The 23,573-nt window shown below is 38.9% G+C and overlaps 1 protein-coding gene across 6 annotated transcripts in view; it reads left to right on the forward strand.

Annotated features, from left to right (window-relative positions):
* Positions 1-23,573, forward strand: part of USP3 (ubiquitin specific peptidase 3) — a 103,128-nt gene that overhangs the window by 15,187 nt on the left and 64,368 nt on the right. Inside the window, exons 1-4 of one of the 6 annotated variants that reach the window (XM_070378051.1) lie at positions 10,068-10,165; positions 13,022-13,082; positions 15,918-16,015; positions 17,008-17,139. In XM_070378051.1, coding sequence (XP_070234152.1) covers positions 10,083-10,165; positions 13,022-13,082; positions 15,918-16,015; positions 17,008-17,139 — 374 coding nt within the window. In that variant the 5' untranslated portion in view covers positions 10,068-10,082. Of the gene's footprint in view, positions 1-1,350; positions 1,414-10,067; positions 10,166-13,021; positions 13,083-14,042; positions 14,163-15,917; positions 16,016-17,007; positions 17,140-23,573 lie in introns of those variants that run through there. The other 5 variants (XM_070378054.1, XM_070378053.1, XM_070378057.1 and 2 more) reach the window with 5 other exon arrangements.

Genomic DNA, 23,573 nt, shown 5'->3' on the forward strand with positions numbered 1-23,573 from the left:
GCCTAGGAAATCCCATGGACAGGGGAGCCTGGTTGGCTACAGCCTATGGGATTGGAAAGAGTCGGGCACGACTGAGTGACTCTCACACACGCATAGTTCCCAAAGTTAAAACCGTACCAAGAAGTGTTACTACCTCACACTTCTCATTCCTATCCACCCTCTATAAACAACCAATTATTTTGATCTATCCTTGTTTCTTTCTTGTAAAAAAAAAAAAGATTGCAGATACATGAGTGTTTTCTTTCTCTCACAAAAGGTAGCAAACTAAGTATGCTCTTTTGGGGTTTCTTTCATTTAATAGTATATTCTGAACACCATTCCATGTTTGTAGAACTTTTCCTTATTTTTAACCCGTTTATAGTGCTCCATTTGTCGTGGTTCGCAGTGAATTCGAACGGTCTCCTCCCTTTGGGTATTTAGGTTGTTTCCAGTATTTTGCAATTTCAGATAATGCTGCAGCTAAAAGCCTTGTACAAATATTTTTTTTGTATTATGGGATATCTTCAGAGAAGATGGAAAGTTTTAACTTTTCAATTGTGTAAGCAATATTGTGTAAGTGATTTTATAGTGCTTCAAATTACTTGTCTGCCTGCTCCTATCTTCACTTCTATGGTGACCTTACAAATGTATTCAAGGCTGTGGAAGTGAAGCACTTTATTGTAATTATATTTTTGTCTTGGAAACCTTGACATCAGAGCGCTAGAAGTGGCCTTGGAAACATTTTAGTCTACATCCATGTTCATCTTAATCAGTTGACTTTTCCTTTCCTTTTACATACTCGTCAGTGCTGTTTTACTGCCTGAGTGCTCAGACACAACTGTTTCTAGTAGTTTTCTCTTTTAATTTAATTTGTGTTAGATTCCTTCATGTCATACTGTTAACTGGTTGCTCCCTCACGTTATAGAATGGTGGTAGGATAGGACGGTTATACTTAGGACAGAAATAAGGATTTGGGCATCCATTTTCTCCAGTGGGTCTCAGCGCATTAGTGAGTAGGATAAACTCAGAGGAGCACTTCGAATTCCTAGATAATGCTGCTGGTCCCCTCAGCTGGTTGATGACTTAAAAGCCTTTGTTCCAATAAGTGGGCATTGGAGTAGAAGAGGGGGACTTCTTCCTGCATTACTAGAAAACCAGGTAAAAGATTGGGAAACATAGCTTTCCATCAGAAGGGCCATAAAAAGATTACCTATGTGTTGAGATAACAGTCCCCTCAGCCTAAGAGTGGCTGGAGCCTCCAAGCAGATTACTTCTGGCCCCCATGATGACTCTTCAATTTACGCACGTGCACCATACAGATGTTATCATTTTCCATGCAGGTCCTGACATGAAAAAGGTTTGAAAAATTGGCTCGAGCACAGTCTCAAAATTAGCCTCTGAGAACCAAAGACAGTGTCCCTTAAAGAGAACCAGGTAATCCTATTTATCCTGGATAAAAAAAGCACTGAATTATTTAGAGTAGAAGTTTAAACCTACTGTCTGTAAAAATAAGCTGATCACCATATCTTTTTTTTTTAATATTTATTTTTATTTATTTATTTGGCTGTGCCAAGTCACGGCACGTGGGATCTAGTTACCCGACCAGGGATCTCGAACGGTGTCCTAGCCACTGGACCACCAGGGAAGTCCCTGATCACCATATCTTAAATCTGGTGTGATTTGAAATCATTTCTATTTGCTTCTTTGTTAAAACAAAAGTTAGAAATTTAAAAAATATTTTTGAAGACTTGTAACCCCACATATTGGATATTAGAATGACCAAGGTACAGTGTATTTTGATTGATTAGATTGGTGCACCATGATTTAATCTCTATTCTGAATACCTCAGAATTTAGTGTATCTCCGTATGGTTTTGACACCCAAGTTGCTTATGTACTTAAGTGTTTTATCTGAGTAGCATCTTATTTAGTTGTCTAAACCTCCTTGAAATTTGCTTCTACAGTGCATTTGCTTCTGAAGTATTTTACATTAACTGTGTAAAGTTTAATGATTCTGACATTAAGGTGTATATAGTCATTATATCAATTTTGAAATCAGCTTATTAAAATAGAATATTTTATCTCATTCATTTTATGTTTTAAAAATAATTTAATTTCAAGTCAGATACCAGAGGAGTTTCTGAAGGATTTTTACTGACTTATTTATTTGGAATTTTTCTGTGGAAAGGAATTGTCAGCTCCCATCCTTTTAATGTGTGTAAACTAAGGGAAAAATTTCTGAACAATTAGCAGTCATGCTATATGTGGACATATGTTAACTGCCTTGTGTAGAATGGCTGTCACAGAATTAACCCCAGATAGCTGCGTTTTTTATTTTAATATATTCTTAAGGGAAGGAAACTGAGAGTCACTGGGGCTTCTGTTTATTAGGCCCCTTGTGCCCTTCATGTGCTTTGTCTCATGAAACCCTTACCATAGCCATCTGAGGCAGGGGTGGTCTTTGTCTTCTGCTACAGATGAGGAGGCAGGCTCTGAAACCAACTCCTTAAGGTCATAGAACAAAATAATGGGAGAGCTAGAAGGTGAACAGAAGACTTATGTGGGTTCTGGAGCCCATGCCTGCCTCTGACATGTTCCTTTTGAGTCTACAGAGTAATAGTCGCATTCCTAAGGGTAACCAAGTCACTTTGGTACATTTTTGTATTAAAGCAGGAAGGAATTCTTTTGGCAGGGTTTAAGATCAAAGCCAGGAGATCAAGGCCTCTGCCTAGTTCAACCAAAATGATGTGGAGCAGAGTCCTTCCCCTACTTCCTTCCACTGGGCTGACAGGGCAAGAGGAGAATGGGACAAATGAGGAGATGAGGCTTGACATATCTACACTACCATGTGTAAAATAGGTAGTGGGAAGCTGCTGCTATAAAGCACAGGAGGCTCGGCTCAGGGCTCTGTGATGGCCTAGGTGGGTGGGTTGGGGGGTGTGTGGGAGGGAGGGAGTATATATATATATATGTATATATATATGTATATATATATGTACGTATGTATGTATGTATTCATATAGCTGGTGCACTTTGTTGTACAGCAAAAGCCAAGATGACGTTGTAAAGCAGTTGTACTGAAAACAAACCAAAACCCAAAAATCCCATACACTTTGTTGAAATCTTTAAGAGAAAAGTCAAAGTACTTCCTAGAAATCTTGGGAGTCTGGTTAGGATGTGGGCTCTTGACCCCAGCTACAAAGGCTGGGATCAGACATTGCTGATGGGTGTGATGGGAATCAAGTTAGGCTGGCTGAGGAATAAGTCAGCACTCTTAGGGTGAAGAGAGAATTGGAAACAAAAATGGAGGAGGATATTCTCGACTCATAATTATTCAATTAGGTTTTCAAATCCAACCTTAAATAAAATGTGAGGTTTCCCAGAATGTTTATTAGGGAACATAATCCAGAGAGGCAAAAGGAATGAAGGATAAGGCTCTGTAGCTTTTAATGAAGAGAAAGGAATTCCTGCAAGTGCCAGTGACATTTTCTTAAGAATCTTCATCAAGAATTTGGGGTTGCTATGGGAATAGCGGTTTGGAGATTTTTGAAGGTCGTTTTTTACTATGTGATATTCCGCCCAAGAATTAGGTTGTCTTATTATGCTCAAGACAGCACATCCAGATGTAAAATATTGACAGGATACAGAGAGAGCCAGTCCTGAGTGATGATGGCAGCTCAGTCGATGATGGACTGAGTGTTTTACTGTCTTACCACCTCTGTTGCAGAGGGTATCGTCTAGTCTTTGGATGGTTTTGATTCCTATGGGATAGAGCCTCTTTAAGGGTCTCATCCTCACCTCTACTAAACGGCAGTGTCACTCATTCCTGTGAGTCGTTTGGCAGGTGTGAATGGTGGATGCTGTCATCTTAGTGCTTAAAACAATCATTTCATTTTGCTTATGATCTTGTAGGTCAGGCATTTAGGAAGAACCAGCTGGAGTTCCTTAAGCTGGAGCATCCACTTCCTCGGTGGCTTTTTAACTCACCTGTCACAAGCCTCTGTGCTCCTGGTCTCTCTTTCTGCACCCCTGTCCCCAGCATACACTAAGGTGTCATCTTTTGCAAGGTCTCTCTACGTTCTTTCGCTTTCTCATATTGTGTTTCTCACAGGGTGCTTAGGCCTCTTCCATGGTGGCCGGCCACCCCAAGAGCAAGCATTCCAAGCAATAAAAAGAGAAAACTGTCAATTTCTTAAAACGGAGACCTGCAAACTGACACCTGGTCCCTTCTGCCATATTCAGTTGGTCAGGGCACTGACAGAGCCTGCCCAGATTCAAGGAAAGAGGACATAGACCTGCCTCTCAGTGGGAGGAACATTCAAGAATTTGTGGTTATCTTTCATCTTTCATAGGGCCATTAAACAGAAAGAAAAGAATGGCTATAAGAAATACTGAACTATGACTTTACCAGAAAGCAATTTACTTATCTAATGATTCAGGAGAGATTAAACGATTGCCAGCCTTGAATAAGAATGGAACTGAGGAAGAGAGAGCTGCAAGAGGGGGAAGGTGGAAAGGCAACCAAGATAAACTTAACTTCTTAACTGCTGTCACTGCCTTGGCCCTGACCCCTCCGTCCCATCATCTTCTGTGAGCCGGCTGCTCTGAGCACTTTGGATTGGGTGCTCACGCTTGGTGTCCTCCTCCTCCATTGTTGGCTCACTTCTTTAGCCCTGGGCACTGCCTGTTGCTGTATAGGGAATTCTCCTGTTCCCTGGGAACCCGGTGCCCACTCTCAGAATGGGCAGCGGTATCAGGGTGGGAGTGAGAACACAGACAGTGATTTTGGCTGCTTTGGCACTCCGGCGGTTGCTTAGTGTAGCCGGATTTCTTCTTGTGGGGACTACCTTACAGCCCGTTTCCTGCTTTATCCATGTGACTTTACCACTCACTCCTTACCCCAGGAATTTCAGAGAATTCAAATTAAAGGTAGACTTCAGAAATTTTAGCATAGAATAGGCTTGTGAGTATATGGTTCAGAGAGCGTTTATGGTATAAAGATTGTATGTCTTGCTCTCTGAGCGACTGAACAACAACAACGCGTCTAAAAATATATCAGTTGGAGGGTAAACTGGGTTAGTCCTGGAGTATATTTCTACTTGTATATATACTGGAATATTTATAGAATTTTTTATGATAATTCTGCCCTGTTCTTCGATTTCAAGAGGAGTAACACTACTGTTGATACTTTTATGGAGTATTTGTGTGTGTGTGTGTGTGTGTGTGTGTGTGTGTGTGTGTGTTTTGAGTAACAGCTGCAAATGTTTTTTCATTGGTGTGTTTTCAGACCCATAGAGTTGTAATGTTGGGTTTTGTTTTCACTTACTACTCATGCTTAATAATTTAGAATAAGTCTGTTTCATTAGGACAGCTTTATGATACCAGTATCTTTAAATTTAAGACATTTAAATTTAATTTTTGTTGTAAAAGAAGTAATGCTTTATGACAAAATTCAGACAGCATAGTTGAAAGTAGGGCTATGTGGCTCCAGTCCCCCATCCCATTCTTTTCACATGACTGTTAAGTTACTATATATCCTTCTAGATGTCAAACAGTTTATACACAGGTGTATAACACTTACAGGAACACACAGTATGGAATCTTTTTGAAGCAAAAATAACAACCTGCTGGTCTTCTGCTTTGCAGCAGTCCATGCCTTCAATCATTTGAGTTTGAGTTCCGTTCTGTCCCTTACTAATGTAGCAAGGTATATAACTTCTCCGTCATATGCCACTGCTTCCTTATCTATAAAACAGGCCAAGTCATAGTACACACCTCTGGACTGTAGAGGATTAAATGAAGGAGTATTTATAAAGTGGCACAGTAAAGTGCAGTAGTGCTTGGCACATAGTATGTGCCAGATGAACATTAAATAGATAAAAATGAACTTGACTCTTTAAAAAAAATAGGTTACGAATATTTTCTTCTGGGTTGCTAATTTTTTAGAGGGGTGCACTTAAAAAACTCTGTGTGTTGTTGGGTGGAGGGGGTGGTGATCTGAGTTTTACTGTTGGAGCAGCACCTTCGTCTCCAGTGGTTTTGAACAGTGACTCCACAACAGCGACTCTGCTGTTACTGACGGGCAATGTGCTCAGAGTACTGCCTCTCAGGGATTGTGGAGCAGGGGACAAAAAAAAAGCTGAAGAGCGTTGATTTAGAAAATTGTACTACATTAGCAATTAATCTTTTTATTAAGCCTTTTAAAAAATTAGGAGAGTGGAAGAATTTTATCTATAGGGAATGATATTATTTCATCTATCTTTGGCTTTATCTTCTTTGAATAATTTTACACTTAGAGGGGACATGCTTATCACCCAGTTTTCATTTTACAGTGAAGAAACAGACCCAGCACAGCAGTGATGTTCTCAGTTCTTTGAGGAGTAATGGTAGGGCCAGAACTAGAGCCCTGGTCATCCTCACGTTTGTGAACTCTCGAGACGCTTAAGAGCCTCTCTGCCAGTTGAAGCAGCTGCTGAATGGTGGACGCGCTGTGAAGTGCTTGCCCGTCAGTGCTGTGTGCTTGGACTCTTCTTGCGTGCAGAGACGGTGACTAAGTTGTGTCGTAGCTCTAGTGCATGCTGTTTTATTAAAAAATTAGGATTCCAAGAGAATTGTTGATGGGGCTTGAATATCAAATGTACTCTATCTTACTAGATTCTATGTAGTGGATACTAAGGATATTGAGGAAAATCAATGGGAAGAAATTTATATTCAGTGTGGATGCTGTTTTGTCTTCTGACACAACCTAAAAGTATTCGTGTGTAAATAGGCCTCTTTGAGCACAGAACTCCCCAGTTTTCTGCCTTTCTTCGTCTCTTGGTAAAGGAGCAGATCAGTCTTCCCTTCATAGGAACGTTGTTCTTTAGTCACTAAGTCATGTCCAAATCTTTTACGACCCCATAGACTGTAGCCTGCCAGGCTCCTCTGTCCATGGGATTTCCCAGGCAAGAATACTGGAGTAGGTTGCCATTTCCTCCTCCAGGGGATCTTCCCAACCCAGGGATCGAACTCCTGTCTCCTGCATTGGCAGGCGGAATCTTTACTGCTGAGCCACCAGGGAAGCCCCTTCATAGGAATAGTAGGGAGTAAAACCACTTTGGTTTGTAGATCACTTGGATGCCTTCCCACCATCAGTTGTCACTTTTGGATTTCCAGAGAGTTAAAGCTTTGGGGGCTTTAGCAAGAATCCATGAATCTGAGCATGTTTTAGAACCTGGGGTTCCTCTGCTTTGCTTGCCTGCCCAGCCTGTGTCGAAACTCCTACCTTGTGCAGAATGGCCCTAGCTCAGGGGAGGATCAGAGTCTCTACCCCCTTCAGAGGGGTGCTTCTGCCAACTTACAGAGCTTCTGGCTGAGGGTGAGAACAGGGCAGGGTCCTGAGGCCACAGCAGCAGGAAGAGAGTGAGGGGAACTAGACAGTGTCTGTCCCCCAGGCTGAGATGCCCAGGAGCTGAGAGAGGAGACCTCGGCTCGGGGCCGCGAGAATCTCGGCATACGGGACAGATTGCTGGGGCAGAGTAACTCTGAGGACATTTCATAACGTGAGTGAAAGAAGACCAGACTGTGTTTATGAGATCCAGTGACCCTCCTGTGGCCATGTGTAACAGTGTGAGAAATACAGTGCATGGCTTCCTTGCCCTGACATCACCCTGAAGTGTAATTAGGCCTAATAAAAAGAGCCTTTATGAGTTCTCAGTTATGGTTTGTCATTCTGAACTTCTATAAGTTTCCATCCTTATCACCCGCTTTCTCTTAAGTACCAGCATTTACCATTTAAAAAATAAAAACCTTTGTTTAATATTTTTATGTTTTGCTGAATAGTTTATAGCTTAAAAACATTTTTATTGACTGTGTATGGTTTTATTTTATACACACACACAGAATATAGTATTTCAGTTTTGTAATGGTTCTTATAGAGTTTTATAGAATAGCCTGCAAACCTTTAATGCAGTTTCCACAGGAAATGTGTTCATCCTACAGATAAATCTGAAACCTATCTGTCTGTAAACTGAGACTACCTTTTATAATAAGATACGTTCCCTTAAGATGATTAGAATGATTTTAAGATTATTTGTAGTAGTCTTTTACTCATGTTATGACCTGTTCTATTTGTAGCAATAATTGAGGGTTTAACTTACAGCCAGCAGTTTTTCTTCTATTTTATGATTTTCCTGGGTACATTAAAGGTTTCATAATTTGAATGAGGGATATTTAAACAGAGTGAATATTCACCGAAGCAGTGTAATAAATGGCTTCATAATAACCCTATTCTCTGTAGTTTTCTAGCCTTCAGATGGTCTTCTGTTGTGAAAGTATTACGCACTCAGAGAGTACTGTCCTTTAAATAGCCAAGACCAAATGTCCTATCACACATTAAATCTTAACTTTCTTATTGTAAATATTTGTGATAGAAGAAATTTGGTTTCTTAATTTAGAAAATGAGGTCTTTTTTGGAGATTTAGTAAGAGACACACTCACTTGTTTCTCGTGTTTTGGAATGTCAGCACTATTTCACTTCCTTTTATTCTCTCTCCTTATCCCCGTCTTAAGCACCTATTTATTTATTTAACTGAAGTATAATTCATATAACGTAAAATTAACCTTAAAAAATTTTTTAAAAAATTTATTTCCTGCCAAGCTGTGCAGCTGTGGGATCTTAGTTCTCCAACCAGGGCCGCACCTGTGCACTCGACAGTGAAGTGCCGAGCCCCAGCCTGTGGCCCCCGGGGGTCCCCAAATCATCCATTCTGAAATGAGCAGCTAAACACAGCGCATTCAGTACACCCACAGCGATCGTCTCCATCTTGTTCCAAGACATTTCATCACCCCCTACACCTGTTAGGCAGTTTCTTCCCTATTCTTCCTTCCCTCAGCCTTAGGGCATATTTTCTAAAATTTAAGGAATTAAAACTTTATGAGGTAACTGAGATTTTATAAGATGAGAGTACACTCTTTTAATTTAGTGGGCATCCCTGGTGGCTAAAGAATCTGCCTGCCAATGCAGGAGATGTGGGTTCAATCCCTGAGTTGGGAAGATCCCCTGGAGTAGGAAATGGCAACCCACTTCAGTATTCTTGCCTGGAAAATTGCATGGACAGAGGAGCCTAGAAGGCTGCGGTCCGTGGGATCGCAAGAGAGTCAGATACAATGTAGTGACTGAGCATGCACGCATGTTCTAATTTAGCAACACGAAGAAATGTATTTACTATACTGAGTAGAAAAATTAGATCACAATTTGTATGTATTTTTTGTCCATACACATACTATACAACCATCGGGGTGGGGGAAGGGGATGAACACTTGGTAGGGAACACAACAGTGATTTTGTTCTAGGTTTTCTTTTCCTCATTCAAAGGAGGAGCAAAAATAATCTTCCCATAGTTCAAAAAGCAAAACCCTCTAATGGTTAAAAACTTGGGGCCTGAGGACGTCCCTGCAGGTCCAGTGGTTACACGTTGCCCTCTAATGCAGCCAGCGTGGGTTCAGTCCCTGGTGGGGAACTAAGATCCTACATGCCTAGTGGCGAAAGCCCCAAAAAACATAAAACAGAAACATGTAACAAATACAACAAAGACTTTAAAAATGGCCCACCTAAAACAAGTCTTAAAAAACAAAACAACTTACTATTATAATTACTTATTTCAGGATCATATTAAACTTTTTTTCCAGACTGAATACAATATTTCTTCAGTTCAGTCGTTCAGTCGTGTCCGACTCTTTGAGACCCCATGAATCTCAGCACACCAGGCCTCCCTGTCCATCACGAACTCCCGGAGTTCATTCAGACTCACGTCCATCGAGTCAGTGATGCCATCCAGCCATCTCATCCTCTGTCGTCTACTCCTCCTCTTGCCCCCAATCCCTCCCAGCATCAGAGTCTTTTCCAGTGAGTCAACTCTTCGCATGAGGTGGCCAAAGTTCTGGAGTTTCGGCTTTAGCATCATTCCTTCCAAAGAAATCCCAGGGCTGGTCTCCTTCAGAATGGACTGGTTGGATCTCCTTGCAGTCCAAGGGACTCTCAAGAGTCTTCTCCAACACCACAGTTCAAAAGCATCAATTCTTCGGCGCTCAGCCTTCTTCACAGTCCAACTCTCACATCCATACATGGCCACAGGAAAAACCATATCCTTGACTAGACGGACCGTTGTTGGCAAAGTAATGTCTCTGCTTTTGAATATGCTATCTAGGTTGGTCATAACTTTCCTTCCAAGGAGTAAGCATCTTTTAATTTCATGGCTGCAATCACAATATTTCTTAGTCTTTACTAAAAGAAAAAGATTTGTGGAGGAATACAACTAGATAATATTTGTAGTTTTTTAATCCTTCAAATTGTATCTCAGACCAGGATTATCTGTTTCAAGTAAACAGTGTTCTAATTTATTTTTCTTTTTAAAAATATACTTTATAGGTCTTCTTTTCAAACTATAAGACTGTCGTGTTTTTATTGATATAAATCAGATGCACATAAAAAGCCCGTAGCCGAGACTGCCTCACAGTGGTCTTCCCATGTACCTGCGTGAAATAGGTGCTAGCAGTTTGGCATTCTTCTTATTAGTCTTTGTCATGTGACTTATATGCACATACAACAAACTTGGTTTGAGTTTGTTGAGTAAAAAACTAAAATGCCTTCAGGATGGCCCTTAGCAGTTGATATAATGCAATAAGGAAAGGTAAAGCCCTTGGTTAACTAACTGGAAGGGGATTTTTACCACTGAAAGCTTTCTTATGGGCTTCCCAGCTGGTTTGAGTTGAAGACTCCACTTGCCAATGCAGGAGACTCTAGTTCGATCCCTGGGTGGGGAAGATCCCCTGAAGTAGGAAATGGCAACCCACTCCATTATTCTTGCCCAGAAAATTCCACGGACAGAGAAGCCTGGTAGGGTACAGTCCATGGGGTGTAGTTGGACACTACTGAGCATGTGTGCGTGCACAAACTTTCTTATGCACGAATAGTTAGAGCCCTGTGCTGGGCAGACAGGCAGAGTCCCTTGGGCAACATATGATTGTACTCCCCTATTCCTCCTTGCCCTTTCCTCCCCTCCTACACAAATATAAAATGAATGTATGTCAAAGGCTTATTTAACTCATTAATGAGGGAACCAGTGGGATGGTAAAGCTGGTTCCAAGAGCATTTGAGGGATTGAGTGAATGCAGACACCGAAGAATGAATGTTGAAGTAAATTGCTAGGTTAGATATAAAATCAATTAATGTCCTGCAGGGTAGTAAAACCACAGCCCTTGGAATATGCTGGACAGATATTATCTGTACCAAATAAAATCCTACAACTTTACCTGTAACTTCATGGAATTTGAGTCCTAATCAGTAGTAAACAGCAGATCACACAATGGTATTATAATTAAATATCTTTGGGATATTCATTGTATCAATATAATGTGTTTCGTTATATATTGAAAGGGCTTATTCTTCAGTCAGTTCAGTTCAGTCGCTCAGTCATGTCCGACTCTTTGCGATCCTATGAATTGCAGCATGCCAGGCCTCCCTGTCCATCACCAACTCCCAGAGTTCACTCAAACTCATGTCCATCAAGTCGGTGATGCCATCCAGCCATCTCATCGTCTGTCGTCCCCTTCTCCTCCTGCCCCCAATCCCTCCCAGCATCAGAGTCTTTTCCAGTGAGTCAACTCTTAGCATGAGGTGGCCTATACATGGTCATCAGTTCAGTTCAGTCACTCAGTCGTGTCCAACTCTTTGCGACCCCATGAATCACAGCACGCCAGGCCTCCCTGTCCATCACGAACTCCCGGAGTTCACTCAGACTCACGTCCATCGAGTCAGTGATGCCATCCAGCCATCTCATCCTCTGTCGTCCCCTTCTCCTCCTGCCCCCACCCTCCCAGCATCAGGGTCTTTTCCAATGAGTCAACTCTTTGCATGAGGTGGCCAAAGTACTGGAGTTTCAGCTTCAGCTGAGTCACTTTATTTCCAGTGTTGGCTAATTTTTCTTAGCAATAAGAAAGGCTGATTGTGACATATTGATTAGGCAAGACCAACATAGTAGGGATCAGATCTTGGAAGAGCTTAGTATCTTGAATTAAGACATTTGAATTTCGCTTCAACGAGTGTTTATTGAGCGTATACTGTATGCCAGGCTGCTGATTTATTATAATCCTGAGTGTTGGTGGTGCTGTCCCTCTCATGCCCCTAGGAGGCTGCCTAGTGGTTCTCAAGTAGTTGTCTCAGGGAGTCACCTGGGAAGTTACATTCCTCAAAATAGACATGTTCTTTGGTCCTTCTGTCCACACCTCAATGTAGATGTTTCTGCCCAGAGAACATGTGTATTTTGAAAAAGTTGTTTTCAGGTGATTCTTATATCCCTTCCCTTTTAAAATCACTGTTATGTTTATAGGGCTTAAAAAAATTGGATAAGTAAATAACAAGCAAAATTGTAATCGATATTTTAAAAGTTTTCATACCCTGTTTGCCTACCTCATCCCCATAATAAATACTCAAAGTAATTAATATCCTGATTATACCCTCAGCAAGAATTACATGCATTTATAATTTTAGAATTATATTTAATGCAACTGAGGCATTAATTTGGGAAGAATTGGGCTTAGTCTTCCGAATTGTATCCTCAGGCTTTGCCTCTCACTAAACAAACTGAAAATGTTGTCATTTATAGCAGCTTATGATCTGTATGGTAAAGACATGTGATTTAAAGAATTAGACTTAAAAAACATTTTTAATGAGACAATAGATTGTCCTTAACTTGTCAGAGACTATGCCGAAAGGACTAAGTAACGAAGGAGAAATGTGTTTAACTTGTGGTTACACCGTTTGAGTCGAGTCAACAGTGACCGTGAGCAGCTGCTGTGGACACGTGTTGGGATTCCTTGCCGTGTCGCTGTAATTAGGCAGCCATTCTGTGTAAATGCACTCACAAAGCGGGGATTTGTGGCCTCCGTGCACCTAAGCAGCCATGGAATTTATAACTTAATCACAGGATGTGGTATTACAGATTAGGGGAGAAACTGGGAAATAAATGACACAACTGGTATATTGTGTGTTTTTCTTTCATCAGTGTGCCGGTCCAACAAGAGCCCCTGGGTCTGTCTGACTTGTTCAAGTGTCCACTGTGGAAGGTAGGTGACATACTTCTTATTACTTAACTTCCCAACTGGCTTATTTTCAGTTTTCCTCTAAGCCTTGGTCAAAGTTTTATTGATTTGGATTTATTTAGCACCATTGTTTAATCATGGTGTGTACATACTTCTCTGTAGGGCTTCCCTCTCCTAACAGAATCCCTTTGTTCAGCGGTGGAACTGAGGAAACTCTAGTGGCTGGGGAGGGGGTGGATACTTTCTGTTGATACTCAGAAGAATTAATTTGATGATCAAGACAATCTACTAGTAATATTTGATTGACATGTGGCCAGTTTTTTTTCACCTGTTACCTACCTCATCCCTACCTTTACTGACCTTTGAATCAAATCCAAGATACCATATCATTCTTCTGAAAACAAAACAGATAAAGAATTCCCTTGAAAATGGTCTCACTGTGAAGTTCATTATTAATGGTGTTTAAGACATACCAAATATTTCACTGTTCCATTAAGACATTTTTGGTTTCTAGGGACTTAACACTTCCAAACCCGGTTCAAGCCTAAGCATGTCTTCCTAGTTCTTGGCTTCAAAATGATGTTACTTAAATATCAACTACTTTAGTAACTCTTTCTTCTAACACAAACTCAAATAAGTATCAGACTTGGTCTGCCGGGTAGTAGGCACTTTATTTCTATGGCTCTTTTAGCTTAGAAAATCTGCTTTGAATTTACTTCAGAAGTTAGTAGCTTAGCAGCAAGGGGATGGGAAATCATACTAAGTCCTACAGTCTGAAATTTATATTGTGTTTATTTGGGTGGCTTCCCCATTATTATTTGTAAACACATGCATGAACAGAGCATCTTCATTCAGTTAACGATTGATTTTTCATATTTCAGTCCTGGAATTGAGTATTTTTTTTCCATGTACACTTAAAGAGTGCTTTTGGAAAATGTTAACTACATATCTTAATTGTGGTTGTTGTGGTTTTGAAATCTCTAGGATTTGGGGAACCTGAAAATACTTTGTACAGATAACTTTTTTTTAAAAAAAAAAGAAGAAAAGTAGAAGCACTTAAATTCTGCACTTGAAGAGACAGATTCCTCTCCTAGATTTTGAGAGGTGAGAATTATAATGCAATAAAATTTATATAGTTCTGTCCTCCAGTTGTCTCCTAGTGCTCTACAGCCAAAATCTGGAAGGTCATGTGTCAAAACAAGACCTGACAAACTCTCAAAAATTGGAGAGATGAAGGTTCTTAATAGCAAGCAACACATGGTTCTCTAAGTATCAGAAGATAAATGGAAAATTTTCCAGGCTCTGTAGGTAGTATGTTTCCAATTGCAATCAATCTTAGGTTTAGAAATTTGACATAGTTTCAGAGAAATATGATTAAGTAGATTACATAGATAATGAGAGTACCTTGCATTTGAATCTTCATTTTATACAGTTGATTGGCTGTTTTTCTTTTATCATGTAATCCTGGGTGTTGACTGCCAAGAATTCTGATTTTTTTTAGTAATTTAGATCTCTTGTCTATAGGGGAGTCTTAAATTGAATATTCTTTCAACTAGGAAATACAGTTTATCAGTAGCATATTTGAGTTATATATCTTATTGGCCATTATTACACCATACCATTTAAGTTATTTTTCCAGTTTTTGTATTGTTAAAAAATCTGTGATGTTGTATAATGACACTTTTCCTTTTTTAGACCAAATTATCTGGTTAAAATCTAAAACTGGATGAGGGAAATGTTTATTTTTATGTTAGTTTATCCATGACTGTTAACTTCTGATATATATTTGAATATTAGCCAAAACATTGCTAATCTTAATGTCATCTTTAATACACTTCTTACTTTATCACTGAAATTTATTATAGCAACCATGAAAACATCTAGTACATTTAGAGGCTACAGTATGGTTAGTAAAGAACTATATACTCTGTCCAGATTATCAGTTTTCAAAGACTTGAAAATGGTAATGCCTTTATCATTGTTCCATATTGACTTTTATGGGATTCTGAGGGTACTCATAAATATTACTGTTGTTTTTCATGACGCAGTAAAAAACACGTAAGCATAGGCATTGAGCTGATTAGATATTGAACCTATAGGGTTCCTTGGAAGTTATCTTTTAGTTAAATATTGGATGTTTTCTGATCTGTCCAGTGTGTTGTCTTGAAGTTTGTTTAATGTGATGACTTTGTAAGCAGTTATGTTATTGAGATTCTGAATGGATAGTAATTAAGCATATAAAGGAAAATGCAAGTAAAATAAAACTGACATTCATTCATTCGTTCATCCATTCATGCACGTGTGCATTCTGAGCCATGGATTATAATAATAATCACCTAACAGCCCATAGGGTGTAAGTACTATTATCTCAGTTTTATAGATGAGAAACAGAAGTAGAGAAGTGAAGTAACTCACCCAAGCTTACCAGACCAGCATGTGACAAAGCCTACTTTTAAACCTAGGCTGTCTAATTTTTGAATTTATACTCTTAATCATTATTTATATTTTAAAATTCATTTTAGTCCACTTTTGTGAACAGAAGACCCTACACACAAGTCTTCATTATGTGTATTATAGTGAAAAAAAATGGGAGGAAACATGATCACATTCTGACATTAGTAGTGCCTCTGGTGCCTCTAGTTTTCCTTGGGTAGAGAGGCTGGGCTTGCTAGTTGATCCTCCTTCTGCTGTACTTAGTCACTCAGTCATGCCCGGCTCTTTGTAACCCCATGGACTGTAGCCCACCAGGCTCCCCTGTCCATGGGATTCTTCAGGAAAGAATACTAGAGTGGGTTGCCATGCCCTCCTCTAGGGGATCTTCCCAACCCAGAAATCAAACCCAGGTCTCCCACTTTGCAGGCAGATTGTTTACTGTCTGAGCCACCAGGGAAGCCCGTGATCCTCCCTACTTACCAAAAACTATCCTGCTTACCACAAACTATCCTACTTTCTCCAAGGTAAGTGTTGTTCCTGTACAATTAAGGAACCTTATGAGAAAAATGTCACCTTAACTCTCTGAGCAGATTTTGGTACTACGTAAGCAACATTTGTTTTGACTCTTCTTAGTTTACAGTTAGGCCTTACCTTCTATAAACTGGCTGTTTGCTAGTAACTGGAAAGTTTTTGCTTTATGAAGGTCTTTAAGTAGTAGTCAGTTATGGCATTATATTGTACAGTGTTTAGGCAAAGGTATAGATGAAACTTTATTTAAATTTCATTTTGCTTTTTGTGATAAAATGATTTATTAAATCTGAGTTGCAAAGTGTTAGAAAATTTTTATGACTATAGTCAACCTTTGATTATCTTTGTCCATGTAGTAAGAAATAACAGTTTATATAAGCTTGAGATGATTTGTGTTTTGTTAGGATATCTTTTAAACAAGCCCTATTTCCATGTTAGTGGAGTGATTATTCAGGCATTCAAATAAAAGATCTGAAGCCATATTGATGAGAAAGAGATGGGAGATTATCCTGTTTCCATGTCTGACTCTCATGTTTTATATTAAGCAGAAACCCAAGCAGAGCTTGTGGCCCTGTGGGCAGTGATTGAATAAATCAGTTTACAAAGCTTGTCTTTGATAATAGCCTGAGTTGGGGGCTAGCAGCCTGAGAAAAGCTTAAAAAAGGAAAAGGCTAGCAAAAGAATCAGCAAAGGAGTTGATAGGTGGTATTAAAACCGATTTAAATAGATAGTGCCTTTCCTTGCCTGACCCTAGTCTTGTGTATAATTAAAAGTTGATTGTATGTTTGCAAAAAAGGAGCATGTTTTAAGAACTCAGCTTAATAAATCACCAAGTGATGAATGCTCTTACAGGACTGAATGTACTTTATTAGGAGGAATTCTTTCTCATTCTTATTTGATTACCATCTAATTTTATTATCATCTCCTGCTACTTTAACTTCCAAAGCAGTATTTAGATTAAAATATATTTTCATTTGATTTTTGGAAGGTATGTGAATGGCCATGCAAAAAAACATTATGAAGATGCACAAATACCCTTAACCAACCATAAGAAATCAGAAAAGCAAGAAAAAGCACAGCACACGGTGTGTATGGATTGCAGTAGCTACAGTACATACTGGTAAGTATTGATATTTTCTGAAAATGATATTCCTTTGCTATGTGTGTACAAGTGTTTGCTTGTCTTCCTGGCTCTTTCCCCTCCCCTCGTCTCTAAGCCAGTGGGGGCTGCCATCACTGCCCTCTGGACCTGTGGGGATGCACAGAGGGCTGGGGCTGTCAGGACTGCCTGTCCTTAGTCATTCAGATGTAAGCTTGCACGGCCCTTTCCACTTCTTGGCTGCCTCTTCTTCCCATCCCACTAAGCTTTAGGGAAATGAAAGGTTACTATTGTTGTTCATTATGATTTCTTTTCTTTTTCTTGTTTTGTTTTTAATTAAAGAATAACATTATAGAAATCCATGTTCCTACTGTTCCAGTTTACATCTTGTTACATAATCTTAAAATCTTCACTTCTTTGTTTAAAAAATTGTTTTGACAGTCTCTCCTGTCCAAACACAGTTCCACTCTCCTCCTCTTCTCTGTAGGTAGATGTTAAGAACTTTGCATGTAGTCTTTCAGGCTAATTCCTTTTAAAATTATTTTTTCTTTTTATGTATTTGGCTGAATCGGGCTTAGTTGCCCTGCAGCATGTGGGATCTTGGTTCTCCAACCAGGGATCGAACCCGAGTCCCCAGCATAGGTAGGCAGATTCTTAACCACTGGACCACCAGGGAAGTCCTTCAGGCTAATTTTTTTTTTTTTTAAGTATCACATCCTGTAAAAGGATATTGGAGGCCTTATTCTCTCTTTGTGATACACTATGCATGTCTGTTTCATATAAATGACAGTAAAGTGAGAATTTTTCTGACTACTTAGAACAGGTTATTTAGATTACAAGTGATATTTAACAATCCACATCTATTTGGTATGCTCAGAGAGTCAGTGTATTTTACAGTTTCACTTTGGTGTGAAGCAAATCTCTTTCCTTGACTAGTAAGTTGTGAATAAGTCTTTATTGTTTTTAATCATTTTACTGAATTTGAAAGGTTTTGACATTGAAAGGAGCCCTTTGGTTTTGGTTTTTGCCATACAGCCCTCGAATGCTGTGTGGCAGAAACAATACATGAAGGCAATACTGGGCAGGAATGGGGGTTTAAGGTCCAAATACTGCTTTTGATTCACGCTCTCTACTGAAGTTGTATGCTTTCTGCATCATTGGTTGACTGTTGTATTGTAGAAAGGTATCCATCAAAAGGCAGGGGGAAAGGGTCAGTGGCTTCCCAAGTTTACATTTTTACAAGTTCACGGTTATAATGCTGTGGCTGCTGAATAAACCATATTAAGATTTAGTCCTCCAGATCACTACTGTTTCAGTGATCCTTTGTGTGGACGATGTCCAGACCTGAGAGACAAGCTAGAGGCAGGCGAAAGCATCAGTGAAAGCGAAAACCTTGTGAAGATTTTCTGAACCTAGTTTATTGTTGTTTAATGCCATGAAACACTCCTTCCTACAAAAATTAAGCATTGGCCAAGGTGTTAAAGTATTTTCATTAGATTTTCCCCCTTTCCCTCAGGACACTTACATACTAGAATGACACAACCATCTAACTGACAGCACTGTGTGTTTCTGTCAAGTTGTAAGTATTTCTCCTTCAACGGCAGGAATTAAGATCATTCTGGAGGTATCTGTTGCTAAGTCATCATTGTAGGTTGTGTCAGTCTGTATGCACCAGATGTTGAGAATATTCATTCTTCTTGATATTTATTTAGCAGTGTGCGTGAGATGCTTAATGGGGAAGTTTGGAAACACAGTTGGATCTCTGTGTACAGTGGGTTTTGTTGCTATTGGTAAGATGATGAAGAAATAGTAACTCTTGAAGAAATTTAAAGAATTATCTTAGAATTTTCTTAATGGAGTAGAATTATATTTGTAGGTCTCTTTAAAAATAATAGACTATGTACTTTAACATCTTTGTATATTGCATTTGGGGGGAATACCTTTATTAACTTGGACTGGAATTTAATTTGCTTTCATTTGGTATAGGGTACTAAAGTACAAGTCATTTCATGGCTGAATTGGAATTAAGTGGTAGATCTTGAACCTTGGGGAATATACACCATGGCGGGGGCTTCTTGGCCAACTGCCAGTCTTTTGTGTGAGGTAATACAGAGCCGCAAGTGTGTGGGTATCCAGAGCTTCTGAAATGCAGGAAGGGAGCTGCAGCTGGTCACATAACCGTCTCATTTGTGGGTTTAGAACAAAATGCTAGGGAATCATTCTGCAGTTTTATACTGACAGCCTAAAAGGAATCTGTGATAGTGGTAAGCTGGTGGAGCTGTAGTTCAACATTTCTCCACACCTCTCAATGATTAAGAAACAAAAAAGGATTTCTTTTTCTGTATGGGGGGTGTGTGTACGTGTGTGTATTTTCCAATGCACCTTAGTAATTTTGCTTCAGTTTGTAGATTTTCCTTGTATATACGTTTCTTGTGGTTAGACTGATTGGTTTGTTTCAGAGATAAAATATTAGTGAATACAAATAGGTTTAACCTATTTGATTATTAGTTATTATTTTGACTGTAGCTAATGTTAAGGCTCCTTTTCCATGTGCTCTGTCCTCTGAAGAAGTTGAAACCTGCTCTGAGATCTGCAGTTCTTCTATCGTTTCTTTCCCCTTTCCATGAGTCCCTGCCCTGTCCTGTTTTTGCATATCCTTTATGAACTTATTACTGACCTGTCTGCACGCCCCTCCCCCACTCCCAAGCTCCAATCGTAGCTGGATATAATCTCTCCTAAGCTCACAGTCCCTGGGATACTTGTAGTTTCCTGCTGCATGTTAGTTATTTGTAGATGTCCTAGGGGACTTCAGGAACCATATGTCAGATCTTTGTATCATCCACAGTACTCAGTGTCTGGTGCTGAGTAGGCAGTAGCTGTTTGAAAGATTTGAATTTTGTTAACTCTTTTCCAAAAGTGGTGAAGGTTATACCAAAACTATACTGCTGTACCCTGTCGATCCTCTTGGAGGACTGAGGAGCTACAGAACATTTTTCCTGAAAAAAGAGCCAAATCACAGCATATGTGAACTATTCCATTGACTTCCCAAGAGGCACGGTCTTACAGAGCAGGTCCCTTCACTTCCTATATAAACAGCACATCCAGAAGAAGCACTCATCAAGCAAGCAGAACAACATAAAGTGGGTCATGATTTCAAAAGAGGGAAACCAATGCCAGAAGGAATCATTTTGGTTTGACACAAACCCACTCTTTTAGGAGACAAATTAAAATTTTAATAAAAATGAAAATCTCAAGATTTTCACACAAGCTCAGGTGTTCAGATTATTGTGTGTAATATTTCCTCTTCCCACTCCAAATTCTCTCCCCTAGTCACTACAAATGGAACTGTATGTGGTACATATTATTGTATCAAAAAAAACCAAAAAAACAAAAATTAAATTTAGAAACTAATATTTGACTTTTTTTCCTCTTGTACTTTAGATAGAATTCATTAAGAAACATTGTCAAATCTTCAAAATAGACAAGCAGCTTGTGTAGCTCAATATCAGAAAAACAAACAACCCAATCAAAAAATGGGCAGAAGACCCAAACAGACACCTCTCCAAAGAAGACATACAGACAGCTAACAAACACATTAAAAGATGCTCAACATCACTCATAACCAGACATTTACAGTTAATAGATTTAAAATACTGAACAAGTGATTGTTGGCATCTGACATAGTCTTGTCAACTTACCACAAAACTGAATTTCTGAGGATTCAGAAGTATGAAAGGAATAGTAAAACTAAATTACTGGAATTTTTCCTTCCTGGCAAAGTAATTAATGTTTTAAAGCACTCTTTCAAACAAAGAAATATTACGAAATGTGAGTCGATTCACTTGTCTAGAAGAAAGACTTGTATTTTAGATTTTAAGCACCCATAACAAATAGCAGTTTTAATGAAAACTTATAAAAGTAAAGCTTTTATTTGTGGGCTTAAATGGATGCTGAATCATTTTCAAAGGCAGTTGTGATTAAAAAGAAGATCTTTTGTTGACCATCCTTATAAACTTTTTGGACACAGATTTTCAGTGTTGTAAAGATTAGAGAACAGGAAGAATTTTGTTTATTTAAAAACAGTATTTTGAAGTTTTATTAAAAAGAAACTTTAATTCATGGTCTGAAAACAAAAGGCTCTTAATAAGCTAGTACTTGTCTGCTTTTAACAAAGGAAATGGGTTTTCTCTGCAGGTATTCTTCTAGTTTACCAAAATTGGTTTAGTTGATGGCAATACATTAGAATTGAATAAAAGAGAATTTAAAAATAAGCTTGTTTTCTAAAAGAGTTCTTTGGATTTAACTTTTCTTGGTTTGAAATAGATGAAGTCATTGGAATATCAGCTTTGCTTGTTTTGTGGTTTGCTCTCTGTAACTATATCTATCATGATAATATCTGTCAGTATAATAAAGCTGGAGGTCAAAGTTTGCTCTGGACATCACATTATGGTATCTGTTACACAAGGGATGAAAAATAATTTAAAACTTAACGATCGATTTGTCATTGCTCTTTCTTGAGGGGTACTTTTTGCATAAATGTTTTTTATTTTCTTTGTATTAGTATTATACACAACTTACTATATAAAGATTGCTGTATAGCCAGTAGATTAAAGGACTTGTTTCTTTACTGTTGCTTAAAAAAAAAAAATCCGGTTCATTTGCATGATGACTTCCTCTTGTTTCACGAGATTGAAGATTGGTTTGGTCTGGGAGGTTTGTTAGGACTTCAAGAAAATGACGTGGAGCCTTGTGCCTTGGGTAGGTTCAACAGCACTAACAACAGGAATGGAAAAAGCTATAGAATTTTAAAGCTGAGAAAGAGTTTTCTTTGTTTTGGGTGTGACATCTGTGTCATATAATATGGTAGCAGTTGAACAATTAAAAGTGGCTGGTGGGACTGAGGAGTTGAATGTTCTGTTTTATTTTAATGATGTTTAAATTGCAACATGTATCTGGTAGCTACTGTGTCAGATAGTGCAGCCTCAAACTATTAAAATTTAACATTGATTATACTAATATTCTGAAACTTTCAAAACCGTAAGACAAAAATCTTATAGAAACTCCAAAAAGAAAATGTCAGTTGTAAATAAGTATAACTTAAAGCCAGTCTAACCCAGGAAGATGTGTCAAAAAAAAAATATGTAATTACTGAATCAGTTTCACAAGTCTGCCAACACATTCATTTTTAAAGGAAATCCCAGATTATCGTACCATTAGAAGCAAAAGTACATTTATAAATAAACAATTTCTGATTCTTAAAAACTAATAACATTGAAATAAAAGGAAACTATTAAAATAGGATGGTCCCCCTAAAAGAAAGCAAGCATCGTATGCAAATTGATGAAATACTAAAGCTGTTTCCATGAAAATCAGAAACAAGACAAATACTTCCAGTCATTACTTACATCATCACCACTGTTATTAAACATTGCTTTTGCAGTTCTAGCCATTGAAATAAGACAGAATAAGTAAATAATTGGTATAAATTTGGAAAAGAACAAATTATTTCTGCTTTCAAACTGTTTAATGCCCAGAGAACTCAGGGAGACTTTAGTAGAAAACAAGTGCAATTAGTAATTAATTTTGAAATGGTCAGTTCAGTTCAGTCACTCAGTTGTGTCTGACTCTTTGCGACCCCATGAACCGCAGCATGCCAGGCCTCCCCGTCCATCACCAACTCCCAGAGTCCACCCAAACCCACGTCCATTGAGTCGGTGATGCCATCCAACCATGTCATCCTCTGTCTGCCCTTCTCCTCCTGCCCTCAATCTTTCCCAGCATCAGGGTCTTTTCAAATAAGTCAGCTCTTGGCATCAGGTGGCCAAAGTATTAGAGTTTCAGCTTCAACATCAGGCTTTCCAATGAACACCCAGGACTGATCTCCTTTGTGATACACGATAAATATACAAAAACTAACAGGTTTCTCTTCATTAGTTAAAAATGAAAATGACGAACAAAAAAGCGTTCAATATAGGACAAAAATTACAAACTAAATCTAGGAATAAGTGTATTAAAGAAAGACACCAAAGCAAAGATATAGATCTTTTTTGAAGAAGATTTGGCATTACAAGCAGTTCCTTTCCCCCTTAAGTTTTCGCCTTCAAAAATTTTCCCTGGAGACAGGAACTGATGACCATGATGATCCTCGGACATAATGTGAACAACATCCCGAAAGATCAGAATAGCGGATATGTTGCTTTTATTCGATAAGTAAATATTCATTTGAGAACTAACCAGCTCTATGTTAGGAGTCTAGTTTTTAGTGCTGCTGCTGCTGCTGCTGCTGTGTCGCTTTAGTCGTGTCTGACTCTGTGCGACCCCATAGACGGCAGCCCACCAGGCTTCCCGTCCCTGGGATTCTCCAGGCAAGAACACTGGAGTGGGTTGCCATTTCCTTCTCCAATGCATGAAAGTGAAAAGTGAAAGTGAAGTCGCTCAGTTGTGCCCAACTCTAG

Source organism: Bos mutus, chromosome 10 (assembly GCF_027580195.1).
Source record: "Bos mutus isolate GX-2022 chromosome 10, NWIPB_WYAK_1.1, whole genome shotgun sequence".
Lineage (NCBI taxonomy): Eukaryota > Metazoa > Chordata > Mammalia > Artiodactyla > Bovidae > Bos > Bos mutus.